Source organism: Pinus tabuliformis, chromosome 7 (assembly GCF_031772625.1).
Source record: "Pinus tabuliformis cultivar Carrire ecotype Pingquan chromosome 7, CPIR1, whole genome shotgun sequence".
Lineage (NCBI taxonomy): Eukaryota > Viridiplantae > Streptophyta > Pinopsida > Pinales > Pinaceae > Pinus > Pinus tabuliformis.
In genome coordinates this window covers 790,059,236-790,084,534 of record NC_142293.1, presented here as the reverse complement: position 1 = coordinate 790,084,534, position 25,299 = coordinate 790,059,236, and the positions used below count along the sequence as shown (strand labels likewise).

General features: G+C 36.8%; 1 protein-coding gene and 1 pseudogene across 1 annotated transcript; one reads left to right on the top strand and one right to left on the bottom strand.

Moving 5' to 3' along the window:
- Positions 1-11,460: 11,460 nt before the first annotated feature.
- Positions 11,461-11,889, top strand: LOC149249933 (protein EXECUTER 2, chloroplastic-like). Its single transcript, XM_089453521.1, has one exon. The coding sequence runs from the start codon at positions 11,461-11,463 to the stop codon at positions 11,887-11,889; it is 429 nt and encodes a 142-aa protein (XP_089309647.1).
- An 8,543-nt stretch (positions 11,890-20,432) lies between these two features.
- On the bottom strand, positions 20,433-21,350 carry LOC149249932 (cyclin-B1-3 pseudogene; annotated as a pseudogene).
- Positions 21,351-25,299: the final 3,949 nt, after the last annotated feature.

Below are 25,299 nucleotides of genomic sequence, written 5' to 3'. Positions count from 1 at the left end.
ACTATTGTTATTCAAATTTAATAAAAAATATTACTATTTCTTCCTCGACATAAAAGAAACATCTTCCATAAAATATTTTCTCCATGAACCTGATTTAAAATGAATCTATTTCGTTGACGTGCCCAATCGCAAATAGAAACGATGCCAATGTGCCAATTTCAGTTTAGAAAATTCACAATTAGTTTCAATCGTAAGATCTCCTATTTTCAGTTCAGATTTCAGTTACAAGCAATGAAACAAGACTCATCGATCAATTGCGATTAATCACGAGTTGGAATCTGCTCGCTCTCCAAACGATCTGATCTAAATATTTGCGAGTCTAACTCACGTTGACCAAGTTTAACTCATGGTCAATGCAAATTTTGACTTGAGACTTGCCAATTAAAGCAAATTCCTGCGATTGATTCCAATTTATTCAATTTTCAGCCTTGACTCGACGAGCACGAGTTTTTCAAGTTTAGGTATGCCACATTGCTGAAAACTAAACGTCGGTCATTCCAAAATTTATTTCTCATTTCTTAGGCCCAAAACCCATACGTCGAGACCTTCAATAATCAATCACTACTCACTATTACACAGTCCAAACTCAATATCGGGGAACCACCAAGGTGAGCCTAAGTCCAGACTCCATATTGGGCAGTCGCCAATGTGTGCTCTATTCATACTCCATATTGACCCTCGAGCAGTCGCACGTCACCTTCAGCATGTGTTACCTTTAGCCTTAGTCACTTCACTATTCAACAATCGAGTTACATTGGAACTTGGCTTAAATAATAGGTATATTACTATATTGAAGTTTCAATGTCATTTTCAAAGGCAATTTTCAAGTTTCACTGTTCAACAATCGAATGTTCGGCGTATTCCTTTGGTAATGACTTTTCAACCCTATAAATGGGGCTTAAATAGATTTTTAAAATGCACTAAGAAATGGTTTTATACCAACCATCGACCAAGTCATCAAGCATTCCTTCCTTGGTCGATGTCTTACCGACTTCAAAGGCTTTAACCATGCATTCACAACTTTGGGTATTTTTGTTCTTCCAGAATCTGTTATTGACGTATTGGTTTAGTTGTCTTATGCTAAACAAACTTGCAAATTCAAGATTACAATGTAATATATGTTGATAATATTTCCTTTAGGTAGCATTTCCTCATATATACCTAATTGTGTTTCAAGGTCATAATGATATATTAGGTCGAAATGTGCTTGTTGTTGTTGGACAGACTCCCCTTTGATCCTTAACAAAACCTCATATCATTTAAAACAAACCCTTTTTTTTGCGAAGTTATATATGGCATTTTTAATTTTAATTTTTTATTGTATTTTACAGGAGCCAAATTAAATAGAAGGCAAAACTCCAAATCTAAACGGAAGCTGCAATTTAAACACAAGTCCAAAACAACAACAATGCCGAGGGGGAAGGATTTTGCTTGGGCTTATTGTGATAAGATTCTTGGAGACCCTAAGCTCCTTTGTAAATTTTGTAAAGCGAAATGTAGTGGAGGCATTTATAGATTCAAGTACCACCTTGCACAAATACCCGGCCATGATATAGGTCTCTCCAAAACCTTTGACGAAAATGTCAAACACCAAGCAACCTTGGCCATTGATATGTTGAGTCAACGTAATGCAAAGAAAGAAAAGAAAAAAACATAAATAGGATCTCCTGGAGTTGACAATTTTTCTTCCACTACCCCATTTTCATCTCCCTCTATTGAATCCTCAATGCAGTTCCTAAGTTTCCCACACATGCCTCCAAGTCCAAGTCAAACTCAAGGCCAAATGAATCCTCCTGCATTCAACATTGGAGGTGGAAACATAAACACCTTTTTTTCTCCCCACACAAAACCTGGTTCCCAACCTACCTTGGATACCACTAGTTGGAAAAAAAATATCCATAGTCAGGCAAGGAAGGCCATTGCTAAATTTTGGTACTATTCTAACATACCTTTCCACTGTGCCATAAGTCCTTATTGGCAAGCTATGATTGATGCAGTTGTTGTTGCAGGTCCAGGGTTCAAAGCTCCTTCATTAGAGAGCATTAGGACAAATTTTCTATTAGAAAGTGTTGAAGATGCCATGCTTGTGCTATTTGAGTTTCGTTCATCATGGGTAGAAACAAGGTGCACGATCATGAGTGATGGATGGACAGATAAGAGGAATAGAACTTTAATAAATATCCTTGTATCTTGTCCAGTAGGTACAATGTTTCTCAAATCAGTGGATGCCTCAGACAAGGTTAAGACTGCACAACTTATTTGTGAAATGATGGAGGAAGTCGTTCAAGAAGTGGGAGAAGAACATGTTGTACAAATTGTCACCGACAATGCAGCTAATTATATGGTTGTTGGTAGACTTTTTGAGATTAGGCACCCCACTATTTTTTGGACCTATTGTGTTGCCCATTGTATAGATTTAATGCTTGAGGACATTGGTAAGCTTCATTGGATACATGAGGTTGTGGAGAAGGAAAAATCCATAACCAAATACCTATACAACCACATTATTGTCCTAAACACCATGAGAAAATACACTGAAGGTAAAGAAATTGTTCGACCTGCAGTGACTAGATTTGCAACAAATTTCATATCTTTGCAATTTGTGGTTGAGTAAAAGATAAATCTGAAGAGGATGTCCTTGGGACCTAAGTGGATGGCATCTAAACATTCCAAGACCCTTGAAGGCATTGAATTTGTTGCACTTGTGTTTAATGATAGTTTCTAGAAAGATGCCAAAGAGATTATTGCTGTGATGGAGTCCCTTGTTAGAGTTCTCAGGTACTTCAAGTCTTTTAACTTTTTCATGTTTTAAATTTCATTTCAAGCTTCTTTTTATTTTCAATGTTTCATATTAATTTAAATTTGAAAGCTTGAAATTTTAGGATGGTTGATGGTGACAAACCTGCTATGGGTTACATTTATGAGGCGATGGATCTCACAAAGGAGGCCATCAAAAGAAGATATGGGGATGAGGAGGCAAATGTTATGCCTCTTTGGGACATTATTGATGCACATTGGGATAGGAAATTGCATTCCCCCTTACATGCTGCTAGGTACTTCTTAAACCCATAGTATTTTTATGATAAGAGCAAATTTAATGAGGATGGGGAGGTTCACAAAGGACTTATGAGATGCATGGAAAGGTGCTTCCCTGATCCGGAATTTCAAAGTCGTGTCTTTTCCCAACTATAGGATTATAGAGCAACACCTAAATTATTTTCCTATACCATTGTTATACGAGAAAGGTCTAAGGTGTTGCCAGGTACCCTTTGAGGCTTGAAGGCTTTATCAGTTCATTAAATTTGTTTAAACTTTATTTTGTATGTTAAATGTTTTGTTAAATTTTTTTGTCGTTTTAAGTTTTTACTATTTACTATTTAGTACATCTACTCATGAACCCTTGCCACTTGCTAGGTATTTGGTGGCAAAACTTTTGTAGTGATATGCCAGATTTGAAGAGATTTGCCATTCGAATCTTAAATCAAGCATGCAATGCTTTAGGTTGTGAGTGAAACTAGAGCATGTTTGAGAAAATACATTCTAAGAAGTGCAACCGATTGACACAAAAGCGCTTAAATGGCCTTGTACTTTTCCATTACAATCTACAACTTCGCAACAAGAAAATACTAGGTGAGAGCTTGAATTTGAATGTTTCATAATCTGATTTGGAATTTAAACTTTAAACTTTAAAGTTCAAATTCAAACTTAAATTCACATTTCTATGTCTCATGATAATGATAGGTTTGGATCATTCACCAATAGACCTTGAAGAGATAGATTTTCAAACTACAAATGCGGCAAATTGGGTCCAATTAGAGGAGGCTCCTCTTTTAAGCCTACATGACTTGAAGAACTTTGAGAGTCAAGCAAGTGGAGGAGTGGGAGGAATTGCCTCTAGTTCTCACTCTTAAGAGTCTTCGACTCTTAGTTACTAATTTTTTCTAATTAGTATGCAGTTGTTTGTAAACTTTTAGAAGCAGTTGCTTCTAGTTCATGTAGTCACTAGTTAGGAGTCATGACTCAGTACTTTGGATCATGTTTGGACTCATAACATATATGAGATGCTTATTCATTCATGATATTTTGGACATTGTTAGGCCCCTATACTACTAGTGTAACCCCTTATTGTTATTAGTACAACCCACTTATTATATTGATGTACCCATGTAGTGCCAATATTGTTACTATTGTGCCACATAGAAGCTCACTATTGTTATTATTGTGCCCTTACATTATTATTGTTATGTTGGCTCTGATTATGTTATGACCCCTTAGACTCCTATATATAGAAAGGAGGTATTTTCATTTGTATCATCGAAGAATTGTTCATTTATGTAATGTAAAGGAGGTTGCCCCCTCAAAGAGGCTGAATTCTAAGGCGTTGATCTATCTTTTCTATCTTTTCTTGAGCTGGTTTCATAACATTTGGTATCAGAGCTTTGGATTCTAGGGTTTCGCTGCTCCAAACAGGTCATCGTGGAATTTTCGCTATAAGTTTTTTTCTGTGATGTCTCAGAAGTCACAAAAAACCCATTTGAGAAGAAATCACGCTGAACCTTGGGTCCAAATTTCAGAGCTTTTCGTGCGATATTTGCGGAGATATGATCTGAGGAAGTTGGTCTTTTTGCAGACTCCTGAATTACATTCAAAACAGGTGACCTGGGGAAAATCGTCATAACTTTCTCTCTGGGAATCGGATTGAAATTTCGTAAGAAGGTACAGAAAGAGGACGGACTGTAGTTTCTTTTATGCATTTTTCAGATCCAAAAGTTGAAACAGTGACTCGTGGCACGTCGTACAAGTTCGCTCTACTAAACTAGTCTATAATCAAGTCACTGTGGGAGATTTCACATAACTCTTCCTTTGAGAATCCAATTTGGATCAGACTTGTGGCATTGGAAAGAGAACACAGAGGGCTACTGTAGGTCACAAGCTCAGATTTTAAATATTTGAAAGTACAGAGTTACAGTCATTTCAATACCGAGCTCCTAAAATCAAGAAAAAGCAAGATGAAGAAGTTTGATGACAAGGATCCGGTAAATTGGATACTTCAGATGGAGCAATATTTTGATATACATGGTGTACCACTGTTACAAAAGGTATGTATTGCATCGTCATATTTAGAACCAGATCAATTTTAATGGTATAAAGGGCTTTGTTCTCGTAAACAACTTGTTACGTGGTCAATTTTCACGGAGGAAATGATAGCACATTATGAGGATACAAAGAGCGACACCTTCTTTAGAGCAACACCACAACAATTGGAAAGAGTAAGAGGGCTTTGTGACATATTGGAAAGAAAAATTATGGAAACCATGAAGCATACCCCTCACAACTATAAAGATGGAAGTGTTGTTTCTCCTAGCCTTCCACAACCTATAAGGGTTACACCACAACAATTGGAAGAAAAAATAGAAAAAGGGCTTTGTTACAATTGTGATAGCAAATGCACTAAAGGTCATAAGTGTGCTGAGAAGAAATTATTTTACATAGAATATGAAGAGGAGGAAGAAAAGGATCAAGAAACATCAAAAGAAGAGGATATACGCCAGGACCCCACCCCAGAGAAAGAAGAAATGAATCAACCCATATCTTGTAAAGCATTAGCAAGAATTACCACTCCTCAAACTCTCAAGATAGAAGGACATATCAAGAAGAAAAAGGTGCAAGAAGTGAAAGATCACATCGAGAAAGAAGAAATGAATCCAACCATATCTCGTAATTCATTGGTCGAAATTACCACTCCTCAAACTATCAAGATAGAAGGACATATCAAGAAGAAAAATGTTCAAGAAGTGAAAGATCACATCGAGCATCAAGAAATGAATTCGACCATATCTTGTAAAGGATTGGAAGAAATTACCACTCCTCAAACTCTAGAGATAGAAGGACATATCAAGAAGAAAAAGGTTCAAGCAGAGAAAGATCACATCGAGCATCAACAACAAGTTCTCCAACTTTTAAAGGATAACGCCACTTCGGTGCAAAATCAAACGAAACAACAGGTAGATCAACATCATAGTAAAAAATGTTTTGATGTAGGTGATTGGGTATTTTTACTGCTACATCTCAAGCAAGCTATTTGTGAGAATGAAATGTTGGCAATACTACATGCACTTAAAAAATGGTGACCTTACCGAATGGGAAGACTCTTCAAGGATGAGGATGTGGAAGCATTGTTTTGTGCTATTTCTATTATCCAACCAGATTGGATAAATGAAGCAAGGTATGAATGGAAGAAGGACGAAGAAGTATGGCCACTTATTCAAAAGTTGCAAAAAATCCCAATTCAAACAATATTGCCAGAAATTGAAGAGGAAGGAAAAATCATATTGGAACCTGGAGCAGTCACAGAAACAAGAACTCGACAGCTACGAAATCGATCAATTTCAGAGTATCTCATCAAGTGGAAGAACTTACCTGTTGAAGATTCCACATGGGAGGACAAGAATTTTATACAGAAGCATCAAGAACTACTCAAGCGTTGAGGACAACGCTTTTTGAAGGAAAGGGGCATGTTAGGCCCCTATACTACTAGTGTAACCCCTTATTGTCATTAGTACAACCCACTTATTATATTGATGTACCCATGTAGTGCCCATATTGTTACTATTGTGCCACATAGAAGCCCACTATTGTTATTATTGTGCCCTTACATTATTATTGTTATGTCGGCTCTGATTATGTTATGACCCCTTAGACTCCTATATATAGAAAGGAGGTCTTTTCATTTGTATCATCGAAGAATTGTTCATTTATGTAATGTAAAGGAGGTTGCTCCCTCGAAGAGGCTGAATTCTAAGGCGTTGATCTATCTTTTCTATCTTTTCTTGAGCTGGTTTCAAAACAGACATCTATTGATATTATGAATTGTTTGGACTTGGCTTTATTGAATATAAATGAAAAATGTTTTTTTTTTAATTGAATATATGTGTATATTTTTATCTATTGAATTCACTGATTTTTTCCCAATTTTTTCCCAAATTTTCCCCAATCTGATTAAAACTCTTAGCTCTTTTCCCTCGCTGATTTATTGTCTATTCCGAGTCTGGTAACATTGGTTACAAGTTTCATCTTCACTTATGAGTGCTAAGGTGTGCTAGAGAGTGCCAATGCATGCTGAGGAGTGTTAGGGAGTACTAGGACAACACAAGGGAGCACTAGGTAAAAATGCATGGAAGTGAATGAATATGAGGGTGTGTTGGGCAGTGTCAATTAGTGCTAGTTTTCATGCCAAGGAGGGAGTGAAAAGGTATGCTAAGAACTGCTAAGGCATGCTAGGGAATATCAGGGAATTTCAAGAAGTGCTAGAGTGTGTTAGGTAGTTCCAGGGTGTGCTAACATGTGCCAAATAGTGCCAAGGCATTCCAGGTGCTAAGACATGCTAGGATGTATATGGTGCTAGAGTATGCCAATATGCGTCAAGGAGTTTCAAGGCAACAAAAGGAATAACCAAGCTAAAATGAAAGGAAATGAACACATAAGAGGGTTAATAAGTCGGGACTTTATATTTTTCAAAAGGGGCATGCTAGGCACACTAATAATATGTTCCAATACATGCCAAGTGCCAATGTGTGCCATGTGCTAATTTTTGTCAATGCAATATTATGCCAATGAGTTCCAGGGCACGATAGGGACTACAGGGAATGCCAACACATGATAGGGGAGTGCTATGCTATGCTATGGGATGCCAACATGTGCTTTGGTGTCCTAATCATGGCAAGATTTTTTAGGTACAAAGATGTTCCAGCTACAAAGATGTTCCAAGACATGCGAGGTGCCAAGGAATGTTAGTGTATTGTTCCAAAGCATGTTAAGATGTGCCATGAGTTTTAAGGAGTTCTAGGTCTCTCTCATTAATATAATTGATAGAGTTTGATTATGTATTAAATAATATAGTTCCTACACACACTAGTGGAACTTTATTTAAAGGAAATTTGCTAGATAATAAACCTAATAGAGATGAACCATGTGTTGACTCATAGGAAGACTATATTCTTATGACTTGAGGGAAATGATACACACTAATTACTTCTTAACAAATTGACTATATATTATAACCACTATGACCTTGGACACATAATGAAAAAGACTCCACAAAAATGGTCTTAAATCATTACATTTTGACAAAAAAATATAATAATAGGTACATAGCGTCATCAAAAACTCATTGGAATGATCAATGATGATGAACATTTTTTGACCGTCACCAAAAGTAACCAAAAATAGCATTGGTGAGGGTCAATAAAAGATCGTCACTTGAAGTGTCACCAAAGAGAGAATTAGTGATGGGCCTTTAACGACCCTCACCAAAAGTGTCACCAAAGAGAGAATTAGTGATGGGAAATTAATGACCCTCACCAAAAGTGTCATTGAAAATGGCTTTGGTGACAAACCTTAAAGGACCATCACTATATACACTTACAACAATGATTTTTTAAATACCGTAACCATATGCGACATTGGTGATGGACCTTAAAGATCTGTCAGAGGCATGAAGCGTCATCAAAAACTCATTGGAATGATAAATGATGACCAACATTTATTGACCATCACCAAAAGTAACCAAAAAGATCATTGGTGACGGTCAATAAAACATCATCGCTAGAAGTGTCACCAAAGAGAGAATTAGTGATGGGCCTTTAACAACCCTCACCAAAAGTGTCACCAAAGAGAGAATTAGTGACGGGCCTTTAACGACCCTCACCAAAAGTTTCTTCGAAAATAGCTTTGGTGACAAACCGTAAAGGATCATCACTATATACACTTACAAAAACGCTTTGTTAAAGATCATCACCATATGTGACATTGGTGACAGACCTTAAAGGTCTGTCACAAGCATGACCCTCACCAATGACCTTTTTCTTGTATTGATAATCAGAGAATCACTTGAAAATTTAAGCTAAACAATATTAAAGTAGTGTCTTGAACACCAAGAACCAAGATCCTTATCACCCTATAACGTAGCAACCAATGCAAGATCAAATTTACAAAAAAGACCTGCCAGAGAACATCCATGTACACAATTTTTCTAGAGAAAACATCTATAATTCCAAAATCAGTTGAACAACATGATATGGGACTTTCAAATTCGAAAACCAATTGAGAAGCATGGGATCAGACTTCCAAGATTTTATATAAGGATTACATGAACATAGGTGCTCACAAGATGGGCTTCAATGTCTAAGGAGGAAATGGTAGGAGAAAAGCTTTGCCAAAAATTGAAAATAATCCTTTCATTGTTCTTTCCCAAGGGATTAAGCCAGTTGTTTATATAAACACTTCAGTTAATATTGTTTTATAGCACTTGAATTAATATTGTCTTCTCAGTGTCAATATTAGAAAAGAGAACAACCATTTTCACTATATACAACCTTGATTACAAACATCCCAAAGCTTCTATGGAAAACCTGCAGACCAAAGGTTATAAAAGGCTAATGAGGTTTGAGGACTTCTAAAAGCACATGTGCAGGAATCTGCTTATTACCTTGGAAGCTCAAGTTGGGCTGGACCAATAGGACTCACATCACTGTCCATGACATATATTGTAGAATCTTCAAAGCTAAACTAGTTGTCCTTGATTTTTCTACATGAAATTGTTAAACTACTGACATGTCCAAAGATAATTTTGTAGTAGCTAGCGATTCTAAAAACACAAATTATTTATCAGAATAATGATCATTTTACCAATATGTCACAATAAGTTGCAATAAATAGCTATGGCAGAATCAGTTGAAGAGAAGGCACACAATTTTCTTTCAGTACCTCTAAACTTACTCTGAGACAACATAAATATGTAGCATTTGATTAAACTTTGTTGTATCTAATAAAAATAGAAGTTGGAAACAGAATTCCACGCTAAAAAGGTTTTGATCAACTCTAGTCTAACTTAGTTGCCTATAAAACACGGGATTTAGTCCAACTTAGTTGCCTCTAATTCAAGTAGAACTTGAAAACATAATTATGAGCTAATAGATTCTGACATCTCTAATTTAATTTCGTTGTAACTGTAAAATAGACCCCTAGAGCATGGGAGAATAAACATAGACCTATTGATGTAGTCTTAATTCGTAGTTGACTAGCCATAATACATAATATCCATTATTTAAATAATAAAGAGAGTGGAAAGTCTAAAGAGACAAGCCCGTCTGTATCAATATTCCATCTTACTAGCCTTGGTCCAAAAACTTGCTTTAAGAAAGTATTCATTGGAGGGAAGATTGTCTTAAGAAACTTTAGAGTTCAAGCCCTATGAACTGACTTCCTTAAGAGCTCTGAGCTTAGTCTGTAGAAAGACCTCTATTTTCATCAATACCTTCTTGGGAACGCCTTCTTTATCTTATTGCAGAGTTATTTAAGATTCTATGATAGGTTGGTTCTTGGCATGGATTTATAACTGCTTATTGAGTATTGAGTATTGAGAGAGATAGAGAGAGAGAGGATGACAAAGCCTGTTGGGGCTCACTGCTGTTAGACTGAAAACCTGCAGGTCTGTTGTACTGAAAAACTCCAAAATATGTTGATGACTGAAATCTGAGTTTTGAATTTACTAAGATCATGTTCTTAGTCTCCTCTCAAAGACCTTCTATTTACTCTGAAAATGTGTGTCTTTCACTCTGTTCACAACAGAGCTTCACAAACTTAAATTTCTCCCTAAATTATGTTCCAAATCTAATTAGCCTTCTTCACACAACTGGCTCTCTTTTGTTTTCCCTTCTAGGCCTTCCCACTCACTGTTTTAGTCTTTGGAAACCTACATAAGGAACCCTACAACCCACGGTTTTGCTACAGCAAGAGCTCCAAACTTTGTTCAAGGGTTAACACCCTTTTCTCCACCTGTGCTAGTCTTTGTGCACCTACAACTTGAAGAGAAGGCCCTACAATAGGCCTCTCATCCCTCAAACAGTCCTCCATGCAATGTTGCACCTATGGCCCTGAAACCTTACCTCAGAACTGTTATCACATATAGTTTTCTGTTAAAAATTATTTATATGGGAAAAAAATTTAGTGTTTAAGGTTGCAGTTGCTCTCACGATTTTATACATGATTATTATTATGATGGTTTTCAAATCTCCAATTATATCCCAAGTCTACTAGTTCTCGGCCACACTCCAAATCATAACATAGATAATCAAAGAGACCACTCATTCTTTCTACCTCTCATGGTTTAGTTTATCATGTTAACTGCAACCCAATCAAACTTTGCGTTGGGTGGGCTCTGTTGTTTCCACAATTCTGGGCTTCTGAACAAAATTCGAGGTGTTGGGAAGAAATTATATGGTTAAAGGAAGATTTCATCCAGATTAAGAGGAAATAGGAGGCTAAACCCAGGCATTACACATTATTGAGAAACATTCCACTTCTTCAAATTGGGCTAATTCTGTTTCAGGGAACTATTCATGCACTTCAGATCCTATATTGGTGCCATCACATGATCATTGTACTCTAGGTTTACAAGGAATGATTAAACATGATGTTGGATGGTGGGCTGGTTTGGTAGAGGGTGCAAATGATCCATATGGCAGAACCGTCCATATTGATTCTCAACATGAGAGATTTGTTGCCAAGGGTTACAATGCAAGGCAGCTGGCTGCAGGAGCTCCAGGCGTTCCTTTGTTTGAAATTTTCGTAACAAAAGACAGTGATCAGAAATACAAGGAGAAGGTGGTCTACTTGCAGCGGAATGGACAATCTGCAGATGCTTCCCTTTTAGTATCACCTAAAGCTACTGAAGACTCAGATACTCACACAGAGAAAAATGATGATGCAAATGTGGGAGATGAGGGATTGAGACGGGTTCTTAAATTTCTTAAAGTTGGGATGCCTGGCCTAAAATTCAAGGTGTTGAAAGTTGTGACTATAGAACAGGAAAACACAGATATAATCTAGGGATTTTGTAGTAGTTAATCCATGATGTCAATAAAGAGAAGGATGATGAAACTACTGGTGAAGATAAAACTAGAGGTGATATACATAATCATAAAGCAACTGTAAGAGGCAATATTGATTTTATGCAACTTATTAAAATTGTTGTTGTGAAAGTTTCCAATTGTACTCTTTTACAGAGTGTTGCAAAAGATGCACCTCCAAGCCTTCTTGTATGTGTACTAGACAAAATAGAGAGAAGGGGTCATGATTCCTTTTGTTTTCACATTAAGGATGATGGCTCTCAGCAATCTGTAAGAGGAAAGAAACTGACACCTGCTTGGAAAGTTGCAACAGTTGCAAAACAAACATAGATAGATGACCATGTTAGCACTCAACTTAGTGATGATGATGTTTTTCTCGCTCATTGCTCTCAACTACAAGCTTTTCAACTTTTGGCTTTTAAGGAAATTGCTAAGCTCTGAGATCTAGCATTGGCCAATGTGGGCTCCATTGAAAAACGTAACGAACTTTATAAGAGGCTTTATGTTTTGTCTGCAGAATAACTTAAGGATGTTGTCTGCAATAAGCTTAAATTGCTTAGGAACACTGATCCATGTGTTGAAAGAATGGATTTCCTTACTGAGGCAATGGTTTCTACTTTTGAGAAACGATAGTCTCAAAAGGAAGCGATAAATTCTCTCCCTTTTTATCCAAATGAACAAGTCATGTGGGATGAAAGCATTGTACCCAACATTAATTACACTGGTGAAGGATGATTGGCTCTTCCAAAACTTAATCTACAGTTTCTAACTCTCCATGACTACCTCCTAAGAAATTTCAATCTTTTTCACTTGGAATCGGCATATGATATTCAAGAATATATCCAAGATGTGTTGCCTCGATTGGCAGCATATATTAATAATGAGGGAGAAACTCGCTTTCGAGGATGGTCTAGGATGGATGTTCCAATCAAGGAGTTAAAAATCATTGAAGTAAAGAAACCAAACATTGGAGAGGTGAAACCATCTGTTATTACTGTAGAGGTTACATACAGTGTTTCAAGATACACATCATAGATAAGGTTTGAATGGAATGGGCTCAAGGAACATGATGTTCTCTTTTTTTTATTTGTATGTCCTTTTTTAGAGCCACTTAGAGGTGAGGAAGCATCAAAATTAAGTGTCCCGTAAAGGTTTGGGTTCCAGTATGTACGTGGATGTGAAGTCATTGAGATTCAGGATGAGGATGGAAACCTTACAAATGACTTTACAGGAAGGATAGAAAAATCCAAATGCATGATTTGAAGAACAATGACAAAACGTGAAAGAGCATTTGGAGGCAGGGGGAAACAAAGTTTTCATCAATTTCTATAGATTTTTTAATGTGAGAAAGTGTGAGTCTATCGCAAATTTGTACCAATTTGAAATAGTATAATAATTCACGTGGAAATAGATTCCAAAATTATAAGGGAGCAAAGTTTTGAGGCATAAAATTTGTAGCTCCAGATTTCAAATCAACATATCATGCACCACTAAATCAAAAGCATTCAAGGTTAAACACAAAAATAGCTTTAGGACCCACTCCAACAATAAAACAGATATAAAAATGCGGGAATTATTTATTTTTAATTTTTAAGATGCTTTAAGGGTTCCCAATAAAATGCCTATAAATCAGCTATCTCATTAAAACAAAGAACATGGTCCAACAACTTAAAACTGATACTAAAACGAATATAATGAAGCCTGTCTTTGTAGAATAAGAAAGACAAATGAACCATAATCAAGAAGGTATTAGCAACACATAATTCCCAGAAAGACTCACCCCAAACAAATTCTGCAAAGTGTTACATTTGAGATTTGCTCCTGAATCTTGCCCTGTTTAGGTCTCAAGCTTCATGAGACCTGGTCTAGGTTAAAAAGCTAAAATCAACAAAGTCTTGAACAAGAAAATTAGAATATTGGGGGTACACCCAAACAGTACCTCTAGGCTTTCAAAGCTACAAATATAATGGACTTTGAGAAATAACAATTTTTATCTCCTTGCTTTAGAGAATGTGTAACAGGCAATAAGAACTATAAAGCATATAAACCTAACCATTTTCCATACTAATAATACATTTAATATATTGAGAACTAAATATAGCTACATAACAATTCATGGATAGTTTCTTACATCATAAAGAAACAACTAATAAAATCATATGCAAAAAGCTAAAAACTGTAGTGAACATTTTTAAAAGGAACTAGATAAGTTAAATTTACAAAAAGTAAATGGCAACAAGAAATGCTAAAAATGGCATTGCTATAAATAGCAGTTCGGGTACCAGTGTTGGACATAGCAACAAGGAATGAAAAATGGAATTGCTAAAAATAGCATTGCTATAAATAGCATTTTGGGTTAGATTCCTATTTTAGTTATTCCCTGAACTAAAATAAAGAAGTAAAATTCGAATTTGATCTTAGCAGCTATTTGTAAAATAAGTAATTAATTCATCTTGAGTTAATTAGTTGTAGGAAATCAAACATGAAGTCTATGTGAGGACATGCAACAGTTTCTCCATTGATTGAGGAATTTATCCCTCAATTAAGGAGATAAGGATGAGTTGTATTTGAGTTGTAATTAGTTAGCTCAGTTAACTGAGTTAAGTCTAGTTAAATTAGTTCCAAACAGTTGGAGGAACTGATTGTGAGTTCAGTAAAGTTAATGCTTGCATGCATGTAACTGCTGCTCTCCGGATAACTGAATATTCTCTCATAAATAACTCATGCATGTCAGTTCAGAGAAAGACCCAGCTGAGATCAGAGGAGGGATAGTTTACTATCAGTTGGATGGATTTTTCCTATAAAGGAAACTCACCTATGTAGAAGGAATTATCTCCTTCAGGATTGCGCAGTTACTATTGGGCCAAGTGAGCAGTGTGAGGTGGGAATTCACATGTGTGGAAGCACTGGACCCCAAGAAAAATTGCGTAAGGAAATAGGAGGCTTGGAGGGCAGAGGAGAAGGTTTGTGAGAGGCCTTTGACTATCTATGAGCAGCTGAGGGATTATACTAAGAGTTGGTTGGCTTCCAAGCTAAGGCTTTGTGTAATTCTGTGACTATTTTCCACTTGTATGATAATACTGAGTTGGGCTTTTAGGCTGAGGCTTTCCCCGGGTTATTTCTTCTGTGTTATGTGTGATTGATTTCTCATTCTCAGCTATATGTGTTCTCTTGATATTACTCAATTCGATTAAGCTTCCACAAAGTGTTGTAGAAGTAGATCTTGTATTTTACTTTAGTCTATTGCATAATCTGTTGATATACAGTGGGAATTTCTACATGGTATCAGAGAAAAGGTGATCAAGGCGAAGAACAGTATACAAGAAGGAGAAGTTCAAATTTTGGTTCCTGAAGATAGAAATCGAGTTCTTATCATATCTCAATTTCACCAATGGCATTTAGTGGTTTAAGACTCGAGTATGCCCTTGATGGCAGCTCAATTATATAGCCTAGAAGGATTGCATGGAGGCAGTATTAGAGGATAACAGTCTAAAGGACTTCATTGATCAAGAAATCCCCAAGCCGACTGATGCTACTCAATTGGTGGAATGGAAGAAATTTGTGGCTAGAGCAAGGAGAATCCTCCTCGAGGGAGTTCGAGACCACATTGTCTCAAGCCTCCATGGGAAGGAGACACCGTTTTCAATGTGGAAAACATTGAAATATTTATATCAGAACAGCAATGATCATAGGAATTTGGTGCTGAAAGACAAGCTTCGTAAAATCAAGTGTGAGAAGGGTGACACGATCTCTACATATCTGAGCAAGCTCGCCACCTGCAGGGATGAGCTTGGAAGTGTAGGGATCACGACCGCTGATGATGACATGGTGAGTCTTGCACTCCTCGGTCTTCCTAAGAGCTGGCATAGCTACCAAGACTCAGTAAACGAAAGAGAGAAACTGCCAGATTGGGAACGACTTTGGTCGGATCTGATGCAGGAGGAGATACGGAGAAGCACTAGAGATGGATCTTCTTCATCCAAGGAAGATGAAGAAAATTGCGCCTTAGCAAGTAAGGCAAAGAAAGGGAAGGAGAAGGATTCTCATCCCAAATCCAGTTCTTTCCATGGAGGGAAGAAGTTTGACAAATCGAAAGTGTGATGCTTTCGTTGTCATGAAGTGGGCCATTTTGCTACAAATTATCCATTGAGGAAATCCAAGAAGGGATCTGTGGAAGGATCACAAGGTGAGGCACTGGCCTCATGGTTCGAGTTGGATTTCACACTTTTCGCATGCATGGTTTCATCCATGATGGGAAGTGGTTGGTTTCTTGACAGTGGAGCTTCTTTCCACATGACCAGCGACAAGAGTTTGTTCAATACCTTGGAGGAGAAAGATCTCCAGATACTCATAACGATGGGTAATGATGAAAAATATGGTGTCTCAGGTGTAGGCACGGTTGTTTTTCAGAGGGAGCATGGAGCTCTCATTACCTTGACCAATGTCAAGTATGTACCAGGACTGAGGAAAAATTTGGTGTTGATCGCCATGCTGGAAGACAAGGGCTATGATGTAGTCTTTAGTAAGGGAAAGGTTTTCCTTCGACACATCACCACGAGACAGGTGAAGTAGATTGGTTCACGAGTCAAGAACCTGTATACTCTTGAGGTTCAAGATGCATGCAAAGCCTTGAGGAGCAAGGAAACTATTGGAGACTTGGTGGTTGAGAGGGAGAGTACATTACCTCTCAACATGCAGCCACAGGAGAAGTCTCAGATGATTGTGGAGGAGCCACAATTGGTGAAGCAGCTTCAGGAAGTTGTGGAGCAGCCACAACTAGAGAAGTCGAGAGGAGACCGAGTGGAGGCATCCACTCATGCACAAACCTCCAATAGGGGGAAATTTCGAGCCAAGTGGGCAGAGGGATCACATGCATCCATACCTCCAAGTCGGAGGTGGGGCGATGTGGAGTGATCATCCCAAGAAGGCTGGAATTGGGGCAGAATCCTTGAGGTACCCAACCTCTTTGATTTAACTTTGCTACAAGAGCCTTGATGAGGAGTAGTAGGACTGGTTGAGTGGGTAGAGACAGATGCGGATGGAGCGACAGAGAGAGCTGCAGTGAAGGAATCCCAAGACAGTGCAGAGCTAGCAGGTTACAACAATGCGAGAGGCACAGGAGTGTTGCACCAGTGCAGGATGGCACATAGAGGTGTGCAATGGTGCGAGATGCATGGAGATGTTGCAGCAGCTCAGAGGTCAGAGAGGGAGCACTTGTCAGTGGAAGAGGAAACTTCAGCATCAAAGTATGTTTCTAGCACAACATGGAGGTCAGTTGGGAGTTTTTTTGTTTCTAGAGCTGTTGGAGCAATAACACATGGGAGAAGTGTTGCATGCAGAACAGTCCAAAGGTTCAGGATCGGGTTCGAGTTGAATGCCTTTCTTGTTGAGAGGGAGTGTTGAAATGGCAATAAGAAATGCTAAAAATAGCATTGCTATAAATAGCAGTTCGGGTACCAGTGTTGGACATATCAACAAGGAATGAAAAATGGAAGTGCTAAAAATAGCATTACTATAAATAGAATTTCGGGTTAGATTCCTATTTTAGTTAGTCCCTGAACTAAAATAGAGAAGTAAAATTTGAATTTGATCTTAGCAGTTGTTTGTAAAATAATTAATTAATTCATCTTGAGTTAATTAGTTGTAGGAAATCAAACATGAAGTCTATGTGAGGACATGCAACAATTTCTCCATTGATTGAGGAATTTATCCCTCAATTAAGGAGATAAGGATGAGTTGTATTTGAGTTGTAATTAGTTAGATTAGTTAACTGAGTTAAGTCCAGTTAAATTAGTTCCAAACAGTTGGAGGAACCAATTGTGAGTTCAGTTAAGTTAATGCTTGCATGCATGTAACTGCTGCTTTCCAGATAATTGAATATTCTCTCATAAATAACTCATGCATGTCAGTTCAGAGAAAGACCCAGTTGAGATCAGAGGAGGGCAGTTTACTATCAGTTGGATGGATTTTTCCTATAAAGGAAACTCATCTATGTAGAAGGAATTATCTCCTTCAGGATTGCGCAGTTACTACTGGGCCAAGTGAGCAGTGTGAGGTGGGACTTCACATGTGTGGAAGCACTGGACCTCAAGAAAAACTATGCAATGAAATAGGAGGCTTGGAGGGCAGAGGAGAAGGTTTGTGAGAGGCCTTTGACTGTCTATGAGCAGCAGAGGGATTATACTGAGAGCCGGTTGGCTTCCAAGCTAAGGCTTTGTGTAATTCTATGACTATTTTCCACTTGTATGATAATACAGAGTTGGAGTTTTTGGCTGAGGCTTTCCCCAGGTTATTTCTTCCGTGTTATGTGTGATTGATTTCTCATTCTCAGTTATATGTGTTCTCTTGATATTGCTCAATTCAATTAAGCTTCCGCAAAGTGTTGTAGAAGTAGATCTTGTATTTTTCTTTAGTCTATTGCATAATCTGTTGATATACAGTGGGAATTTCTACAAAATTTACAAAAAGTAAATTGATAAGAAATGCAATTCAAAGAACCAAAACCATGGCAACTAATCAGTGACTATGCAACTGTAGCAAGATTCGCTGCAAAAGGTAGGTTCCATTTTCGCTATGATATGTAGGATAAGAGTAATCTATCATTACAATATTAAAGAAACACTCCTAGAGTTTCCCTCCTCTCTTCAAACTCTAAACCTGGGGAAAAATTCTCAATGAATAATGCGTAAATTAAGAAGCTAACCTCCAACAATGCACACATTTAAACCATAGAAGTTCAGTTGGATGGATTAAGTGGGGGCTCAGGGGTCTGTTTTACTACATTGTGGTTGGAAAGTGAACCAATCTCGTATGCCATTTGTCATTCTTGACCTTCAAGTATTTTTTCCCTCGGGTCATGCACTTCCTTCACTGGCTCTGCATTGTTGACTTGGGCACAGTTCTCTAGTGTACATGTACCATCAAAACCATTCTCTTCTGTTACATCAATTGAATCTTGCTTGGGTTCCTGAGGCTCTCCCTTACTCTCTAAATCCCTATGCTTTTCTTCATTCTCTAGCACTGGATCTTTCTTTATGGCACCTTCTACCCCTTGTGGTGACATCTCTTCTGCCTTCTCATCCATTTTATTTATTTCTTCAGTTTTTGACCCATGTGTTTTTTCTTTGTTTTCTATTTACCTTTTGTCATCACTCCCTTCTTCTCCTCCCTTATTCTTATCAAGATCATCTTCTCCCTTCCCTTCTTCTTCCTTTTTGTGATCAGCATCTTCCCCTGTTTCAGCCATATCTTCACCATGATGGGTATCATGTGTTTCCTCTTCCTTACTAGCTTCTACTTGTGATTCTTGTTTCTCTGCATCTTTCGAGTCTCCTTTTGATTTTCTGGATCTCTTTGGTTTTTTCTTCTATTCACTTTCTAGTGTTTTGAAGATCTCCTTGTTGGTGTTACCTCACCTATGGTACAAAGAAAATGTCAAATTATATTTTCAAAAAGGTACATGCCAATATACATGCCAATACCCTCTTCTGCATTCTTATGGAATCCTGCAATCATATTAGCACATTCCCTGCACAAAGAAAAGGTTGCAAACATTCAAACCCTCTTTCATATGCAAGAGAATCAAATCATATAAAAAACAAATGACAAGGAATTCAAAAACTTTCTGCATAAAAAGAAAGCATGTAATTCTAGTGTGTTTGCATGCACCATAAACTATTACAGACCTTGTACTTGAATAAAATCAAGTAGGAAATACTAGGATGTAAAAGACAATGGGTATTCAAGATTTACTTGAGTTTTGATTCTCTATAGTGTGCATGTTTCTGAAGTAGTCTTGTCCAAGCTGGCATCCTTTGCAGGATGTGTTGTGCCATGTATATAGCTGAGGCTGCCAGCATAGATGGTTTCCATTTCAATGCTTCATACTCAACCAGGCATAGTTCAAGAAGATAGAATGCCAACTTCTCAAGTTGATCCATGGAAACAAACCCAAAAGAGCATTAAATTTATAAAGATCCCATTTATGGAAGCTTACAGTTAGAACAAAATAGTGCATGAAGCCTCTCATGCAACACATCGAAAATACAATGCATTTCATAACATAAGTGAGGCTCAATGCCATTTGAATATTCATCAAAATTTCAAGAAAAGTAGAATACATGTTTATCAGCCTGAGCAGCCTTTAGAAACCTTTTCATGAAAACAAAGGGAGTTGGTACAACCAAATTGAATCTTAATTTGTTGAGCATCAATTTCTCCTGAAGAAAATGAAACATACCATAAACATGAGCAAAGATAACAATTCCAAATATGAATTATTTAAACAATTAGAAATATAAAGCTTGAAATATGGGAGACAAGTATGACATAATAATGTGAGAAAACAAAATCTCACCATGGAGAGAAATTCACCACGTGTGTAAACATTGTTTGAGATTGTAATCAATTCCTTAACCTGTAAAGCCCTTAAGGAAAATGAGTTAGAATGTGAAGCCTTATTCTAGATGCCAAATCAAGGGCATAGGAAACAAGTTTTTAGTCAAAACAAATCAATACAAAATTTCAGCTTAACAACGAACTTTCCCTCCTGTCATTGTTTACCACCTTGGGAGCCCAAATTTCTTCATATTTGGCAGCAACTAGCATGGCAATCAACCCCACTAGTTGAATATCCTTTCTCGTAATAGTGTACACCAAAGAAAGAAATCTATCAATCAAGTTAATCATGAGAAAAAGTGTCTCATCCATTAAGTCAAATTTTAGATGCACCTGTAAGTGCAAATTGTTTATGTTAGAAAATTATCAATGGAAAGGTATAAAAAAAAAATATTATTACAGAAATAGATAGATATCGATATGTATTAATCAAGTACATCAATTAGCCAGTCAATAAGTATTTCCCGCATCTTCTAGTTGATATCAACTTGGCTTGACATGTAGTTTGATGAGAGATTGTTGCATGCCTGCAATACAACAAACACATTAGACCAAAATAGAAACAAATTAGACATACAACTATTTATTCAGAGTTGAATCTAAACTATAGACATGGATCAAGGCTTGCATCAATGCTTGACCTAATGTCCTCATTCATAAATTATAACCTTCCATGATGCTTAAGTGGGCACTTTAATTCTCTAGTGGAGATATTCATGTATGGCACAGACACACGTTGCTCAAATGTAACCACTACATACTATATGAAGTGAAAATCTAGTGTCTGATTAAATTGTTTAAATGAAGTGTATTCTTCCAAGACAAGATGTTTTTATTTCGAATAGAACAAAAATAGTTTGCAAGGCTCCCATGACAAAAGGGACATACCTCTGTATACCAATAGAAATGGTAAATGTCTTGAACATATTCAACTACAACAAGTTGATTTTCATTATCTGCTTCGTCAATGTCAGGCAAGTCCCCTTCCTCTTCCATGACATCCCGCTCAATGGCTCCAGATGCAAGTTGTTTAATAGAAACCATTGGATGGAAATTGGAGCTATGGATTAGATAAACCCTTCACTTGCTTTTGCAAAAGAACAGAGTAAAACTCTGTGAATAAAAAGCACCATCTACACATGCTAAAATAAGGGCAGTGGACCAAATGCTCGTAACCTCACTTCTAGTAGTTAGTGTTGATGTAAAAGCTCGTGGAAGCCTTGTCTTCCCTTTTGATGCATCAGTCATTGGCATTCTTCTTGAGACACCTTTAGCTACAAGTGGGCAGAACCTACACTTGAATGCATTTGAAGCATCTTTGCCTGAGATGTCAACATTTGAAGGCCTTGGTGGTCTCCCTGAAGTTGAAGTAAATTTGCTAGAGAGGCCAATAGTAGAAGGCCTCCCTGAGGCTGAAGCGTGTTTACCTAAGAGGCCAATAGTAGAAGACCTCCCTGAAGCTGAAATGTTTTTACCAGAGAGACCAGTAGTAGAAGGCCTGCGTTGAATCCTTGAACTCGATGGATCATCACTTGAGACCTCAACATTCGAAACTCTTCTTCCACATCAAATGTGCCTAGTTTTCTCTTGATGCCTACAAGTGTTGTACAAACTTTCCATTTTTTCTCTTTCTTTGGATTTAAACATGTTCCATCCTAGATAAAATCAAAAGTTTATCCAACGATTTCATCATCCATAATTTCATCACGAATTTTAGCAAATGTACAACCTTCTCAACACTTGACCACGCCAATGATAGAATTCTCTTCATCGGTAGAAATTTTATAAAACAACTCCATTTGTTTTTGCACATAAATAAATGAAAAAGTAAGTAAAATTCCACAAGCATATTGGTTATTATAAAACAAAGAGCAAGGAAGCAAGGTATGAAATTTCAATTCAAAGCTCCAAAAAAAATGAATAAATATTACTATTTGGATGAAACACCTTGATTCAAAATGTATTATCAGTGGATTCCTCAAATGGAACTGAAACCAAAAATAAAACATATTACTAAAACAGATTTGAGAGTTGATTTATTGCTACACCAGAACTCTTTTCAGCCTCTTGGGTGGGTGTTAGAATACATGTTCTCCACCATTTAAAGCATCTAGATTGAGAAAGGCCAATGTGGGTTGTAATTCTTTAACTGTGATAGTTTCTTCTTTTGAAGTGCATTATGCAGTTTGGGGCAAAGAGACTTCAATGGACATGACATTTGAGTTCTATAATATCAAGTACACTCCATGTAAGGATCCAGTGAGATCACATAAGTTCGATAGAACGAGGTTGATAAACGGGTCACTGTCTAGACAAGGAGGAGGCCTTGAAATGCCCATGTTACTAAGCATTTCAGTATAAAAAGCACCATCAGAATTTGATGGAGTTTTGATGGTGTTTTAGTAAAAAAGGGTTTTCAATTTTGTTAGGACCGTGGAGAGTGGAGACTATGTGCTTTGGTTTATTTCTGTTAGAGACTCTACCTCCGGTTTGTGGTCCCTATACCGTTTTATCCTCTAAAAATGATGGTTCATTTTCTAGGATTCCCAATGAAGGAAGATTCACCCATAATTCTTGTCTACTGTCTCAGCACATTGCATATCATAGGGACCCTGTGGATATAGATGGAGGTACATAAAAGGTTGCATGAATCCACTAGAGGTAAGGGCTATAATTCGTTTCTTAGCTTCCATTCATTGTACATAACTCAGCTATGCTATAGATAATTCTAAACTTAAAATGTCACATTGATTGTGTGCCTCACTTTTGCGTAGGCCCAAAGGCACTTCCAATTACGTAAGGAAGCACAAAGACATTACTTGCAGTAAATTCAAGAGAAAACAAGGGAAACTCTTGCAAGATACAACCTCGGGTTAGTTGGATTGGAATTTACTTGTTCAAAACTTTCTAAGTTGGTGTCAAAAGTGAAAAGTGAATGTTTTAAGTCTACATTTTCTGATTTGACATTCTCTATTGCCTAAAATATCTTGTCTATTTTGAGAATATGAAATTCCCTTCAATAATCCTAGCCTACAAAATGTTCTGGATATAGTTTCCTCACTTCAAATGGCAGAAGCTACATATAGAGAATTTGAAGGTTGGTGTTAAAAAAAATCACAATACCCATATGATATAATAGTGCAGTTTTAGCAAGAAGAAATAGAAAAACATATGAGGCTGCAAGAATTTCCAACATAAGAAAAATTTTCTTCTCCTTTCTTTAGGGCCAAGGGATCTTCAATATTCTTTTGCATGAGAAGGCTACTAGTGACATAGCACAAGCATAAGAAAATGGAAATCGTTTAATTGGTGAAAAGGGAAGTGTGTGAATGAATGGAGTAATTATTGTTCGACCCATGGCAACAACATTAGGATTTTCTAGTTTTGTATCTTTGCACAAAAATAACCACCATTTTCTTCTTTTCACTTCAAGTTTTAGCCCTGATTGAATCCTTTAATAGGATAGGCACGTTCCATAGATGTATGATGATATAAATAATGCAATTATACAACTGTACACTCAGAAAATTCGATCTCCAATTGTTATTTGTACCACGGAGTTGGGTCAAGGCTTCTTTTAACTTTCAAAAGTTCATATAAATTGTAATGCATGACTAAGTGGATTTGGCTTGCTCCATTTTCCAAAAAACATTCATGTTTTCATGGAATACTTTATGTATCTACTAACTAATATTGTATTTGTAAAGAATCTCGTGTATTTTCATTGAATCTTGTGTGGTGAAACTCAATATTTAAATTATCATTAAAAAAATATTCTAGTTTAGTATGGGCATACACATCGGTCCCTCTCCCTGTATTTTACCTAAAGAGAAATAGGCTAAGGTGACTCAGTGAAAATTATGATTCAGTAATGTAAGGAATTATGCGTTTTAACATGGGTGGGTTGTTGACTTGGCATTCATATTTAATCATAGCTTATTATTACTATATGGTCGTAGAGTCACTATCAAAAGGTTTAGTAGAAGATTTGAGGAAGTTATCAATCTTGAGTTTGTGAAGCTCATGATTCAAAACTTCTCTTCATACTTATTATGCACTCTCTCAATTGTTATTAGTCACCAACATTCTCCTTTAAGTCTACACCAGCAACTTATGACACTTATATGCACACTGTTGTCGATGTCAATGATCATGGTACAAGAAAAGCTTGCAGGGTTAACAAAAATATTCACAATGGATGGATATTTGAAAAAAAAATTAGAAAATTGTTATTCAGTTTTTTAATAAAAAAAAGTACATGGCAATCAGATATAATATGAGATTATTCTCCTTTTACATGAGACTGTTAGAGAGAATACAGTTCCAGAGAAGACTGGAATTGGTGGAAGAAATGCATATTTTAACTAATATGGATTTCAAACTTACTAATTTTTTATTTTAAAATAGAGAGGAGAAAACATTGATTTTCTGGAAAATTTACTATGACACATGATTCTTGTGCTCCACAACTAACTGTGAGAAAGATCTAAAAGAAGTATAAGTCTCCAATCTCAATAAATTAACATATTTTCCTAAGAATATTTAAAATCTATAGGCTGAGAAAAAAATTACATTACAAGGGCTGGAGCTAAATCTGAAAGTTTCTTGTAGTTGAAGGTTAAACTGAAAGATCTTCTAGCTTATGGGCACCCAGTGTGTGCTTTGAATTGTGTTTCCAAACATGTCTTCAAAGCAGATGAAACCCGACTCGATAATGACTACAAGCGATGGTGGAATTTTCCCAAAGGTTTCTGCCAAATGGCTTAATAGGTTCCTCTTTAAAACTATTTTGTTTCTTTGGAAAATGTAGCCTTCCTTCCAACAAGAATGTTTGTATTGTGTCATGTCAAATCCACCAAGGTACTTTCGTCAATTATATTTTGAGATACATATTTTTATATTCAATAGAAGTAGGTTGATAAATGGATAACACCACTACCTAGACAAGGAGGAGGCCTTGAAACGCACAGGTTATAGAGCATATTAGTTTAAA